The 13,936-nt window shown below is 37.6% G+C and overlaps 2 protein-coding genes across 2 annotated transcripts; both read left to right on the top strand.

Annotated features, from left to right (window-relative positions):
* Positions 1-1,255: 1,255 nt before the first annotated feature.
* LOC114318817 (uncharacterized) lies at positions 1,256-10,556 on the top strand. Its single transcript, XM_028265786.2, has 8 exons — positions 1,256-1,775; positions 3,419-7,616; positions 7,690-7,756; positions 7,964-8,034; positions 8,141-8,206; positions 8,290-8,379; positions 9,084-9,260; positions 10,054-10,556. Exons 1-8 carry the CDS (start codon positions 1,399-1,401, stop codon positions 10,087-10,089), a joined length of 5,082 nt encoding a protein of 1,693 aa, XP_028121587.2. The 5' UTR covers positions 1,256-1,398; the 3' UTR covers positions 10,090-10,556.
* A 532-nt stretch (positions 10,557-11,088) lies between these two features.
* On the top strand, positions 11,089-13,319 carry LOC114318816 (Tetratricopeptide repeat (TPR)-like superfamily protein). Its single transcript, XM_028265785.2, has one exon. The coding sequence runs from the start codon at positions 11,281-11,283 to the stop codon at positions 12,958-12,960; it is 1,680 nt and encodes a 559-aa protein (XP_028121586.2). The 5' UTR covers positions 11,089-11,280; the 3' UTR covers positions 12,961-13,319.
* Positions 13,320-13,936: the final 617 nt, after the last annotated feature.

Genomic DNA, 13,936 nt, shown 5'->3' with positions numbered 1-13,936 from the left:
TATAATTAAAAAATTGCATAATTTTATATTTTCTGAGTCATAATTAAAAAAATATCATAATTAAACATAACATGAGACATAATTAAAGATCCCATGAGTCATGACTAAAAAAGAAAATTAATCATAACAAAAAAAATTAGAATAACTAGGAAAAATTCGGATGCATAAGCTATGTTGGCATGTAAGGTTGGAGCTAAAATAGCCACAAAAGGAAAAAAAATAGGTTAAAAAGTCAATAAAATAAAATATTACATTTAACTAATAATTCCACTAGGTAGCTCGAATTCATTAAGGCTCGAATGGCTCAAGGTGTCAAGATGACGTCGTTTTGGTACCTTTTTTTTCCCCCTCTTTTTCCTTTCTTTTCTTCTTCCCCTGTCTTTCTCTGTGTTCAGATATATTCTTCCTTTATTTTTTTTTCTTTTTTTCTACCATAACTCAAAATTAAAAAAAGAGATAGAGGAGAGGAAAGAGATATAGCAAAGAGGAGAGGAAAATAAAAAAAAATCAAATAAGAAAAAAAACAGGGGAGGAAAAAAGAAACAAAAAGAAGAAGAGAGAACAACAGAAGAAGGAGAGGAGGAAGAAGAGAAAATGAGAACAGATCTATGTGTGTATACACACAAATCTATACAGATCTACGCTGGTTAGATCTCTGTATACACAGATCTATCTATATATATGAGAGAGAGAGCCCACCATCGCAAGCCATCATTATCGTCGCAGTTTAGAAAGAAGAAGAAGAAGAAGAAGAAGAAGAAGACCAAGGCAGAGGAAGAGAGATAGTGAAGAAAGACAGAGAGAGAGAGGTCGAGCCATTTGAGTCCCATTTATTTCGAGTTACGAAACTTTATTACTTGAATAACCATTTCACTTTTTTTTATCATAAAAGTCAAAAATTTAAAAAGTCCATATCAAATGAAACTTTTTAATCCAAACTAAAATAACAAAAAAATTAAAATTCTAAAAAATAAAAAAGCAAACTCACTTTGGCTTCGTTTTGGAAGAAGGATTGGGTTAGATTTTGGGTTATTTTTAATCACAAAAAGATAAAATAATTTTTTTAACTCAATAAGACAAAACATCAATTTAACCGATAATCGTTACATTATTTTTCTCACAAAAAATCAAAAAATCTTATCAAACAAGACTTTTTAACTACAGACTAAAATAGTTAAAAAATTAAAAAATTAAAAAATCAACCTAAGCAAACCCGAAACAAAGGCGTAGTATATTAGAATTCCCCAATAATTAATTACTGAAATAGAGTACGGTGGTCGAAATTATGCCCCTTTCTCCCCGTCGAGTAACTCTCTCGTCGTACTCTTTCTCTGTCCGCACACAACTCGGAAGAAGGTAGAGAGAGAGAGAGAAGCAGCAGCTCGAAGCTCCATTTTGATGGAAAAATTGTCTCACTCTGTTTCGAAGAAACTCTACAACAATGCCAATGCCAATGCCAATGCCAATGGCTTCTCAACTCACACAGTCTACGACGACGTCTTCGGAGGTCCTCCGAAGTTCGGAATCCCCACTTTCTCTCCTCGCATCGAAGACTACTCTGAGATTTTCGGAAGCTTTCACGCCTCTCGACCTTCCTCTATTCCGATTCTCGATCTTCCCGCTGTCGACGAAGCCGAATTCTCCTTCGATATCCGGACCTCCCATTTTGACTACTCTCAAGTGTTCGGCGGTTTCGAGGGCCTAGATTTCGCAGTCTCGTTCGATGAATTGTTCAACCATTCCAAGACTGCTTATGATTCCTCTGATGAAGCTTGGTATGTCTTTTGTTGCTTTTTGCCTTCAATTTTTTTCCTCATTTTATGCTGAAATTGTGCAAATAATTGTTTATCTCTTGTTGTTTGGTTCTTCCTATTTCTTTGTTTTGGTTACTCTACGGTCACTCTGTTGAACATTTGTTAATTGCAGAACAAAATATACAGGTTTTTGCAATTTTTCGTAACTGATTTTTGAGCCAATGTTCGCGTATTGTGACTGAAACCACGAGTCACTTTGGGGTTTCTGTAGGGTGTACGAGATTTAGCTTCTGTGTTTTGAGATAAAGAAAAAGAAATACAACGAGTTTGTCATGTGTTTGGATTGCGTGTTATGGGGATTTATCTTGGTAATTTGTTTGTGTTCTGAGACTTTTATATGGCTTCTTTGTGAAAACTCTATTTCTGAAGATAATCGTGCAAAACTTTGGTTACCTTTAGAATTGGGATTCAACAGGTTTCTCAAGAGGGCAATGTGTCAATTTTAGATATTTACCCATAACATAAGTAGGGAGGAATGGAAACTTCTCTATAGACTATAGCCATGTTTGTTCAAATACTTGGAAGAGGAAAATCAGAAAATCCCTCAGTTGGCTTATTTCTGAGAGATATCTTATGGCTTGACTTGATAATTCCTTTTATGGAGACACACAGGCTTGTTCAAAGCCTGGGCTAGGGGACCATCTCTTCATCACGGAATTAACCGTTATTGTCAGTTTCCAAGTGACCGTTTCTAATGGATGTACCTGTTCATGACCTCAGTCACATGAAGTGGAAGCAAGGACAAGGGTGGGGACAGGGTCAGAATGGCAACGAAGCCGAGGGAGTGGGGCGCATAGAAGAGTCTTAAGGTTTATATATTTAATATATTGTGAGAAATATATATATATATATATATATATATATTTGTTGCTTAGTTGTTATATATATATATATGTCAAAATATGAATAAATATAAAAAGTGTCAACTACAAATTGTTTTTTGTAAATGTAAAATATATTAAGTAAATATGAAGTACTAGATATGAGTTAATTTTATTTTCTACTTTCTAGATTTTATAATATGAGGGTTGCCAGCTTTTATTTTGTTTCTTTGGGATTCTGGGAACAAGGTTCTTTCTAACTCAATTGCTGCTTTGAATTGAAATTGCAGTTCTAGAGCGAATTTGTGATTCCTAGTAGGAGGTTCCTGCAATTAAGTTCACTCCCCACAAATGTGAGGGGATTCGTAGAGAAAAATGATATTCATTAGAAGAGAGGTAGTGTAGAGAAAAATGATCTAAATTTTAATAAAGAGGGTTGAAAGCATTTAATTGAATAGTATCTCATAATTTAGGAATTATTTCTGGTAAAGGTTTTAGTTGTAATATGAGATTGGTAAATGTTTAAATTGAATTTTGATTCTTCATTGTAGTTCCTCTTTTCTTTAATCCATATGTATATATATACATGTATAACTTATAAGGAACTCTTTGATGGAGCATTGATGATTCTGTTGCAATTTGCTGCTATTGAACATATTTCATTTTATAGGTCCCATTATTGTTTAATACAAGGAGATCAAAAAAATATTTCTTGATTGCTTCTGTTATAGCAATTTTAGAACTTTGATCATGCAATGTGTTTTGTCTTTTTCCTCGTTGTAGGACTCCAGCTCAGAGCGGATATTTGTCAGATGCGTCAGACCCTTCTGCTTGTTCAGAAAGGAATCAAAGCTTGTCAAATGAAGAATTTTACCAGTCATGTGATGGCATTAAGCAGTTCAATATATCATATGATAAGGCTAGTCAAAGAAGCAAGGAAGATATGTCAAATAGGATGGCCCATGTAACTCAACTACATGCTGTTCCTGGATTTAGCTTCGTAGTTAATGAAACCCCTCCTTCACAAAAAAGGAATATGCCTTTGCAGAAAACTGATGATCTCATCCCAAATGTTGATTTTAGTGGGGGACTAAGAGAAGGAAAGCAATTCAGGAAAACTATGTCACACCCATCAAGCAGTAATTTTGGCATACAGAGTTTGGGAACTGATCTCAAACCTGTGGGTTATGGCAAAACTGCATCTTCTGTAATTGAGGAACTTTTAACTGTATCTGATATCGGCTTAAGAACTCAACCATCTCGGTTGCCACCACCTTCGAGGCCACCTCCTGTTTTAGCTGCAAAAGATGGAGATTCTGATAGGCAGAAATCAAAGCTCAAAGCTTCGAAAAGTTTTTCGTTTGGAGAGACGGCAGGTGACAGCTCTCCACCGTTTTTTGATGTGGAGGTAGATGCAAGCTCATCTGCTTCGGTCTCTGCTGCAGAAATGAAAGAGGCAATGGAAAAAGGTCAAGCAAAACTAAGAAGTGCAAAAATAATGGAGAGAAAGGAGGGTCTTCAAACCCATACAAAGCTTGGTTTGAAGAATGATGCAAAAGACAGGGAGGGAAAAGCAAGCAAGACGTTTGATGGATCCAGCTATTTTAAAGATGAGAGAGTGCATGGAACTTGTCAAAGTGATTGTAGTGGAATGAAAAGTTTTGCTGTGGAGGAAATGCCGAAAGTAATGAAGACAGCACGAGTTGTTTCAGATTCAATTGAAGGGGAAAACCATATAAATGTGGCTAAAGTATCTGCGGATAAAAAGCATGGGAAGGAGTATAGGTCAGCTCAAGAATATTATAAAACTGAGGAACCTGTTGAATGGAGAGAAGCCACACAATTTTATGAAGTAGTAGAAACAGATAAATCCAGAAAGATCTCTGAGCAGGTAAAGGATGAAAGGGTTTCGGTGCAAAATACACAGTTCTGTGAGCGTGGACAAGAGAAAAAAGCAACTCCAGCATTTCAACAGCAAGAAGATGACAATAGGGAAATAAAAGATGATAGGGAAGCTCGTGAATGGGATGGAAACAAGGGGAGATCAAAAGCAACAAAAGAATCAAACATCCAAGAGGAGCATGAGAAGAAAGCAAAAGCGAATCAAAAGGTTTGTAAACAGGAAGAAAATGGGAAGAAGACGAGAATGGTCCAACAACAGCATGGAGACATTGAGAAGATACAAACTGAAGCTGATCAAAGCAAAGAGAGTCAGAACCTGCCAGAAGTTCAGCAGAAAGAGAATGAAGTGGAAGTTGAAAAGAAACGAAAAGAGGCTGCTGAAAGAATAGAAGATGAAAAAAGACATGAGGATGCTTATGAAAGGAAACTAAAAGAAACTGTTGAGAGGGAAAGATATGAGAAAAAACTCAAAGAGGCCACTGAGCAAGCAGAAATTGAGAGAAGACTAATGGAGGCTCTAGACCAGGAAGAAAAGGAGAAGCAACAAAAAGAGGCTAGTGAAGGAGAAGAGAAAGAAAAGAGACAAAAAGAAGCTCGTGAAAGAGAAGACAATGAGAAGAGACTTAAAGAGGCTCGTCAAAGAGAAGAAAATGAGAAGAGATTTAAAGAGGAAGAGAATCAAAAGAGATTGAAAGAGGCTCTGGAGCGGGAAGAGGCCGAAAAGAGACTTAAAGAGGCTTGTGAAAGAGAAGAAAATGAGAAGAGATTGAAAAAGGCTCTGCAGCGGGAAGAGACTGTAAAGAGAGAAAAAGAGGCCTGTGAAAGAGAAGAGAAAGAGAAGAGACTTAAAGAGGCTCATGAAAGAGAAGAAAATGAGAAGAGACTTAAAGAGGCCCGTGAAAGAGAAGAAAATGAGAAGAAACTTAAAGAGGAAGAGAATCAGAAGAGACTTGAAGAGGTTCGTGAAAGAGAAGAAAATGAGAAGAGACTTAAAGAGGCCCGTGAAAGAGAAGAAAATGAGAAGAGACTTAAAGAGGAAGAGAATCAGAAGAGACTTAAAGAGGCTCATGAAAGAGAAGAAAATGAGAAGAGACTTAAAGAGGCTCTTGAGCAGGAAGAGAATAAGAAGAGATTGCAAGAGGCTCTGGAGCGGGAAGAGACTGAAAAGAGACAAAAAGAGACCCGTGAAAGAGAAGAGAAAGAAAAGAGACAAAAAGAGGTTCGTGAAAGGGAGGAGAAAGAAAAGAGACAAAAAGAGGCTCGTGAAAGAGAAGATAATGAGAAGAGACTTAAAGAGGCTTGTGAAAGAGAAGAAAATGAGAAGAGACTTAAAGAGGCTCTTGAGCAGGAAGAGAACAAGAAGAGATTGAAAGAGGCTCTGGAGCTGGAAGAGATTGAAAAGAGACTGAAAATGGCTCTTGAGCAGGAAGAGAATGAGAAAAGGAAAAAATTGGCTTGTGAACGAGATGAAAATGAGAAGAGGCTTGTAGAGAATCTTAAGTGGGAAGAGATTGAGAAGAAACTGAGCGGTGCTCTTCGGCAGGAAGAAAATGGAAAAAATAAAAAAGGGGCTCATGACACAGAGGAAAATGAGGAGAGACTAAATGAGGCTTGTGAAAGGGAAGAGAATGAGAAGAGCCTTGAAGAGGCCTCGGAACAAGAAGTTAGTAAGAAACGACTACAAGAAGCACATGAAAGACAAGAAAATGAGAAGAGGTCAAAAGAGATTTTCAAGCATAAAGAAATTGAGAAAATATCGGAAGAGGCTAATGATTGTGAAAAAACTCAGAAGATGACTGAAGATGCCCGATATTGGGAAGAACTGAAGGGACGCAGCAGAGATCATGAGCAAAATGAAAGGGATGAAAATGAAAGGAAACTGCATTCTGATCAAGGAACTTGTGTGCACACGCAGGTGAATTTCAAGGCATCTGATGGGGTGTGTAAGCTGGGTGACTGTGAGAACCTACAACCTGATCAAGCAGTCTGCGCACAGGACAAAAACAGTGTAAAAGTGAAAAAGATCGAAGGGGCCCGTTTATTTGAAGAGGATAGAAACATGAAGGCTGAATCGATGGATAGTGAGGGGCAAGTGGAAGCAGTTGAAGTGGTGAATGTGCTGTTTGAAGAGCAATCCATCTCATCTGGCATGGGTCAAAATGACTCACAACATGAAAAGAACCAAACCAGAGTGAAAGATGCCACAGAATCGCTCGATCTGCATGACACTCTGAAAGAGCCAGTTGAAGCTGGCATTGGTATTGGCATTGGACAGCACATGGACAGAAATAAGAAAGCTTTTGAAATAGCCTCCAATACTGGGAAGCCAAATGTAATCAATTATGCACTTGGAGAGAGGGGGAATAATGTCAAAGAGGTTCAAATGACATTTGACAAGGAGGAAAGCAAAGACAAATTCATGTCATCACAAGTGGTAAGAGAGTTGATTGAAAATGGACGGAAAATGGGAGCTGATCAGCCAACTGTGTTTGAGAGAAAAAGACATGCACAGAGCACAGCTCAGAAGGTTAGCACAAGCCAAAACACAGAAAGAAAAGAGAAGAAACTTAATGGTATCCTCACATCAGAAGAGAGAGAGAAACAAGAAAGGATGAAAAGAGAAAGAGAGCTGGAAAATGACTGCCTAAGAAAGATAGAGGAAGAGAGGGAAAGAGAGAGAGAAAGAGAAAAGGACCTGATGGCTGTTGATAGAGCTACTCTTGAAGGTCGCGAAAGGGCATTTTCTGAAGCTCATGGCAGGGCAGTAAGGGCTGCTGTGGAGCGGGCAACTGCTGAAGTTCGACAAAGAGCAATGACAGAGGCCCGAGAAAGACTAGAGAAGGCATGTGCCGAGGCTAGAGAAAGGTCATTAGCGGAGAAGACATCTATGGAGGCCAGGCTCAGGGCAGAGCGCACTGCAGTAGAGAGAGCAACTGCAGAGGCTCGACAGCGTGCTTTCCAAAAAGTTATGGCTGAGAAGGCTGCTTTTGAGGCTCGAGAATGTGTTGAAAGATCAGTGGCTGATAAGTCCTCTGCTTCTTACAAAAATGGTGGAATGAGACAAAGCTCTTCGTTTTCTGTGAGTATACCCTTCAATGATGTGATTTATGAAGTGCTTGCCTAACAGCCTATTAACAGATGATAAATGGCAGGATGTGCAATCTCAGGGCGTTGGGTCTTCCATTGGGTCCATTTATTCATATTCTTCAGTTCATGGTGGTACGTGATATGTGAAACATTAGAAATAATTTACTTGCATGTGGAATCTTGTAGGACACCACCAACAATGATTTTCTGTACAATATGGAGTTTTGCTGTTTTACTAAATCTACTTTTTCATCAACCTTCGATGCTTTTCTGCTTTGCTTATAATTGTGATATATTTTTTCTGTAAGAAGCTTCCCATAACACTTGAGAGATTTGTAGGAGTTGAAGGTGAATCAGCTCAGAGGTGTAAAGCAAGGTTAGAGAGGCATCGAAGAACTGCTGAACGTGCTGTATGTGGCTTATTTTTCTATTTTATTTTTCATCCTTCCATAGAATTGTTAAAGTTATATCTGCATCTAACATTATGAGCTAAAACTATACCTGTCACCTTTTCAGGCAAAAGCTCTAGCCGAGAAGAACACGCGTGATCTTCTTGCTCAAAGAGAGCAAGCAGAGAGAAATGTAAACATCTTTTCATAAGTGTAATTTTCAGAACCATGAGTTACCTTTGCATTTCCATGGCTCATATCAATATATGCTTGCAGAGATTGGCCGAAGCTCTCGATGCTGAAGTGAAGAGATGGTCGAGTGGGAAAGAAGCGAACCTGCGTGCATTACTTTCGACACTGCAATATGTATTAACCTTAATCCTTCTTGCACATAAACATGCATTGTGTGTTTCATTTGCATTTATACAGCATTCAGTGCATTAGGAACTATTCAAGTGTTTTTAGCTATGACATGTACTTCAATAAAAAATGAAAATATAATTTTGGGTAGAAGTCTTTGTAAAGTTAGTGTCAATTTTTTTAGCTACAAGCCATGCCTGTGGGAATCCTATCAATTTAGTTACTATATATTCCCAAGTGCTCTATTCTTCTGGTTGCCCAGCAAAAATCGATCACTTTCTTGAATATGATTAGATCAGACATCTATGAAACTAAATTGACATACGATGTTAGTGTGAAGAAGGCATAGAACGAAATGAAATTACTCTCTCATGCTACTTCATCTGCGTTGAACTATTGGCCGGAGTGAGGATTTTGCTGCTGGCACAGAATATTTTTTGAATATCCTGCCCCTGAAAACTAATACATGGAGATGTGGCCCGACCAAGGTCCATATTCTGCATCAATATATCAATTATTATCTGCTAATAGATGCAGTCAGCGTCTTTCATTTCTCTTCCTTGTTCATGTGTAGTTCAATAGATGATCGAGATCGACATAGTTCAGTATTAGAATATTGATCCTCAACCTTGCTTGGTTACACTGACTGATTCCTTTTTCTGTAATTTTCCATTTACTTGTGCTCTAAATTACATTTTTGTCATCCACAGATCCTTGGGCCTGATAGTGGTTGGCAGCCAATTCCCTTGACTGAAGTTATAACTTCTGCAGCTGTTAAGAAAGCTTACAGGAAAGCCACTCTGTGTGTTCACCCTGACAAATTACAACAACGTGGTGCAAGTATTCAGCAAAAGTATATATGTGAAAAGGTTTTTGATCTTCTGAAGGTATTTTACTGGCTTCCCTTTCTTTTACCAATTTGATCAATGACTATGTTCTAAAAAACTATGAAATAAAGCCTTTCTCCATGCTACATATAGGTGAAAGTGAGCATATAATAATCTCTCTCTCTCTCTCTCGCTCTCTATAAAGCTTGATAAATGGATACTTGTTCCCAAGTTACTACTACAAAAATGTTACTGTTGAGCTTGATATAGTTTTCTTGTCTTGGCATTTTGGTACACCTCAATAGTATGTCTTAAACTTTGTACTATACATCTATGATTAAAATTATAGTTTATTTAAGTACATGAATACCTTGGTAATTGAGATTATACTATAATTGTACTTACTACTTCATACATGCTAGTTTTGTAAAAATGGAGGTCGTATCCAAGGAATGCGGTGATACGATAATTTACCTGATGAAATGTCTTATGCACATGAAACCCAGTTTTGGCATCTAAATTTGAATAGTAAAAATGATTCTCTGGTTAATTAATCATTATTCACTTATTAACATCTGATTACCCCCAAAAAATAAATAAATAAATAAAATGGAACGAAAAGAGTACTAGCCAAGTTCAAGCTTCAGTTATGACAGTATGAGATGGACCTTTAATGTTACAGTAACTTTGTCCTCTTTAACCCCCAATGTAATGGACTGATCTTTGCCATGAGAGTCATTTAACTCAAATTACATCCAAACAAATTACTGAAGTTTGGTCCGAAGTAACTAACAGTTCTTGATAATCGTTGCAGTACTTTTCTATTTATTGTTTTTGTTTTATTTGTGTTCAGGAAGCTTGGAACAGATTCAACTCAGAGGAGCGGTAGATGGCCATTGCAGCACATCATATAATTTATACTTGTAGCTAGTAAATATCTCTACGTCTGTCAAATATTTTTAGTTCTTTCGTTAGGTTCCAAAGGTAAGCTCAAACTTCGAGATTGCCAGGGAAGAAATGTTGGTGAAAGAAGGTGGTTTATCTCTTTCGCTTTATCGCTGCAGACCCTTTAACAGATTAAAATGGAGGTCTGTTCTCTTTCATGCTATGATGATTTACCAGAGGATTTGAGATTCGGATTATTTATATATATATATATATATATATTGCCGGGAAGACAGTGCGGTCGGCAATAATGAAGGGTTGGAATTGAAATCCCATTTCTGTTTGTCATTGTTATCGCATTCCTGTTTCCAGTGTCCTTGAATTCGAGTACATGTACAATATAACACATCTGGTTTGGTGATTAATGGATAGAATTAAAATAGATAGAGCTATTGATTTATTTTAGTTGAAGACGTGTTGCCTATGATCTAAACGTTAATGATCATTTTAGTTTGAAATGTTCATTACCGTACATGTGCTCCGTTACTAATGTGTTGACAACTGCTCTATTGATTAACCCATTGGAGGGCTGAAAGAGGAGAAATTGGAAAGTTAAATTTGAAATTAAGCTTAAATTATCCCAAATTCAAATGAAATGTAATGCAAATGCAATTAAAATTATAATTCATGCGATCTCTGTACATATCTCAAATGAACCAGTAAGTGAAATTCATCATCCATTCGACATTCTAATTAGATTTTGTATTACCAACCCAATCTCTCTCTCAAAAAGAAAAGAACAGTCAATTACGTCAACTAAAATAACCTCTGTTCTTTAACGTCATTTTTGTCCAAAAATTATTATTATTTTTTTTAAAGTTATAAAACAATTATATTAAAAATTATTTGATCAATTATATAATATGACTCTAAGAGTAAAGGGGCACAATATAATTATATTAAAATTATAAGACTTATCATATTTTTGTTGAACTTTAGATGAGAGCAGTGTAATTTTCTCTTCTTTTGTTTATTAAATAGAATGTCCTATAAAAAGGACCAAAAAAAAAAAAAAAAAAAAAAACCCCTCTTTAAAATGGTTAGTTAATTTCTTATAAAGTAATGATACGATTACAACTATGCTTTATATTACTTATACTATCCCTTCAATTCCAGGGCATCCAAATCTGAGTTAATGTCCACATTTAGTCGTTTTATCTGTTTTTTACCCGCCAAAAAACTTCACAACCGATTTTTAAAGGACGCTGCAATAATAACGAAGCATCAATACCGCAATGTCCACATTCACCACCTGTTCGACGAAACGCCCCACAGAGACCTCTATTCTCTCAACTCTCTTCTCACCTCGTATGTTCGCAGCGACGACCCTCTTGCGGCATGGAATCTATTCGTTCACATTCATCATATTCGTTCCGACCTCACTGTTTACACTTTTACGCCTGTCTTGGGCGCGTGTTCGTCTTTGTCGAACTCCAATCGCGGCCGACAAGTCCATGGTTTGATGATCAAACTGGGGTCTGACTCGGGAATTGTTACGAAAACTGCGTTGATTGACATGTACTCCAAGTATGGCCAATTGGGTGACTCGGTTCGTGTCTTTGATGAGATGGGTTTCAAGGATGTGGTTGCTTGGAACGCAATGCTATCGAGCTTTCTGCGCCATGGTTTCCCTGTGAAAGCGCTGGGTGTATTTGAGGCGATGAGGAAGGAAAGAGTGGAATTTAGCGAGTTCTCGTTGTGTTCTGTGCTTAAAGCTTGTGCCTCTTTGAATGCAAAGCGACAGGGTAAGCAAGTTCATGCGCTGGTGATTGTAATGGGCCGTGATTTGGTAGTGCTGAGTACTGCTCTGATTGATTTTTACTCGGGTGTGGGATACATCGATGAAGCAATGAAAGTTTATTGTAAATTGAATCGCCAAGTGGATGATATAATGCTTAATTCATTGATTTCTGGGTGCATTCACAATCGAAAATATGATGTCGCTATGTCGATTATGAGTGCCATGAAACCTAACGTAATCGCACTAACCAGTGCCCTCGCTGCGTGCTCTGAGAATTCAGATTTGTGGATTGGGAAGCAGATACACGGCATCGCTATCCGTCAGGGCTTCATCTCTAGTACCCAGTTGTGCAATGTATTACTGGACATGTATGCAAAATGTGGGAAGATTTTGAATGCCCGTTTGGTATTCGATCAAATGCCTCAAAGTGATGTAGTTTCTTGGACAAGCATGATAGATGCATATGGAAGTCACGGACATGGGTGTGAATCTCTTGAGCTGTTCAAGAAAATGGGGGAAGAGGGTAATCGTGTTGTGCCTAATTCTGTGACATTACTTGCTGTTTTATCTGCGTGTGGGCATTCAGGTCTCGTGGAACAAGGCCAGGAATGTTTTGCTTTGTTTCAAGAAAAGTACAGTGTGGATCCAGGTCCAGAGCACTATGCCTGTTTTATAGATATATTAGGTAGGGCAGGTCAGATTGAAGAAGCGTGGCGACTTTTTCATGATATGGTTGACAGCAGTATTAAGCCTACTGCCGCTGTATGGGCAGCGCTATTGAATGCTTGTACACTTAACCAGGATGTCACTAGGGGTGAATTTGCTGCTAAGCAGCTCTTTGAGTGGGAACCAACTAAGCCTGCGAATTACATAGCATTGTCGAATTTCTATGCGGCCATTGGAAGGTGGGATTCGGTTGACTTGCTGAGAAGCATTATGAAAGATAGAGGGATTGCTAAGGAAGCAGGGAGTAGCTGGGTTGCCATTGCCAGCAGCAATGAGAATTACACTGGCCTATCGAGTTCAGAAAAATTAAATGTCAAACCTTCAACAATTTTCGGCATCAGAAAATGAGTTGTGTTACTTCAGGATTGGTTGATTCAAAGTCCATTTGGGGGTGGTCATGGTGAAAACAGTAGCACCACCATTGATTTTGCTTCGTCAAAACTTCATTTGTCATCAAGGTCAGCCTTCCATATCAGCTTTCACTTGATTCTGGAATTGAGTTACTGAAATCAGTACAATATTTTGACATCATACATGCACTTTAGCACTTAAACCTGATCTTGTCTTTCAAACTATGGCAGCCACCTTTGAATGATGAACCTGTTAAACTAATACACCATGTGGTTGGTTGTGTTTTAACATGCACAGCTTCTTGAAATTTTCTTCTGATAAGTCAATGAATACAATTTATGTTTTTGTGCTCGGAACATGTTTTTTTTTATAGAAGTGTGACCTAAGGCATGTAATTTGAATCAAATTAACAGGAAAACTATATAGGAAAAAATGACAAAATTAATTTCTATTTCATTCACTTTTTTCATTCCCTCCTCAAATTTCTCTTCAATTCAAGATTCAAACACAACTTAAATGTTAACAGTAAGCTAAGCAGATGCAGTCTGTTTGCCATGCCGAAGTTAAAGCAGATTGAAGGACTACGGACCTGTTTGGAGTAGCTTGTTAAGTTGCCTATCTCTTGTTATTTCGGGAATCTGTATTAGACTGTTTATGAGAAAAAGTAAATAAGTTGAAAAACTGATTATTGGGTGACGGATGCTTCTAGTTTCTATTTGCTTCCCGTCTCATTTTCCCTGTCCTCGCCTTGCCCGTGGTCATTGTTACTGATTATTAGCTTAACCATGTATCCCTCCATCCCTTGGTTTAGCAAAGCTGCCTATCTAGTCCTTATTTGAAGTGGTCAATGGCAAAAAAAAAAAAAAAAATTGAAAATTTTAAATTAGTCCCTACACTTTCAATTAGTTAAATTTTGACTCTTAATTTTAAATTTTATGTCAATTTAGTCTTATTGCTAATATCGTTAGTGATT

Source organism: Camellia sinensis, chromosome 1, assembly GCF_055761805.1.
Source record: "Camellia sinensis isolate YWXY chromosome 1, ASM5576180v1, whole genome shotgun sequence".
In the NCBI taxonomy this organism is placed as follows: Eukaryota; Viridiplantae; Streptophyta; class Magnoliopsida; order Ericales; family Theaceae; genus Camellia; species Camellia sinensis.
Note: the sequence above shows the minus strand (reverse complement) of the source record. Positions and strands in the feature narration are given on the sequence as shown.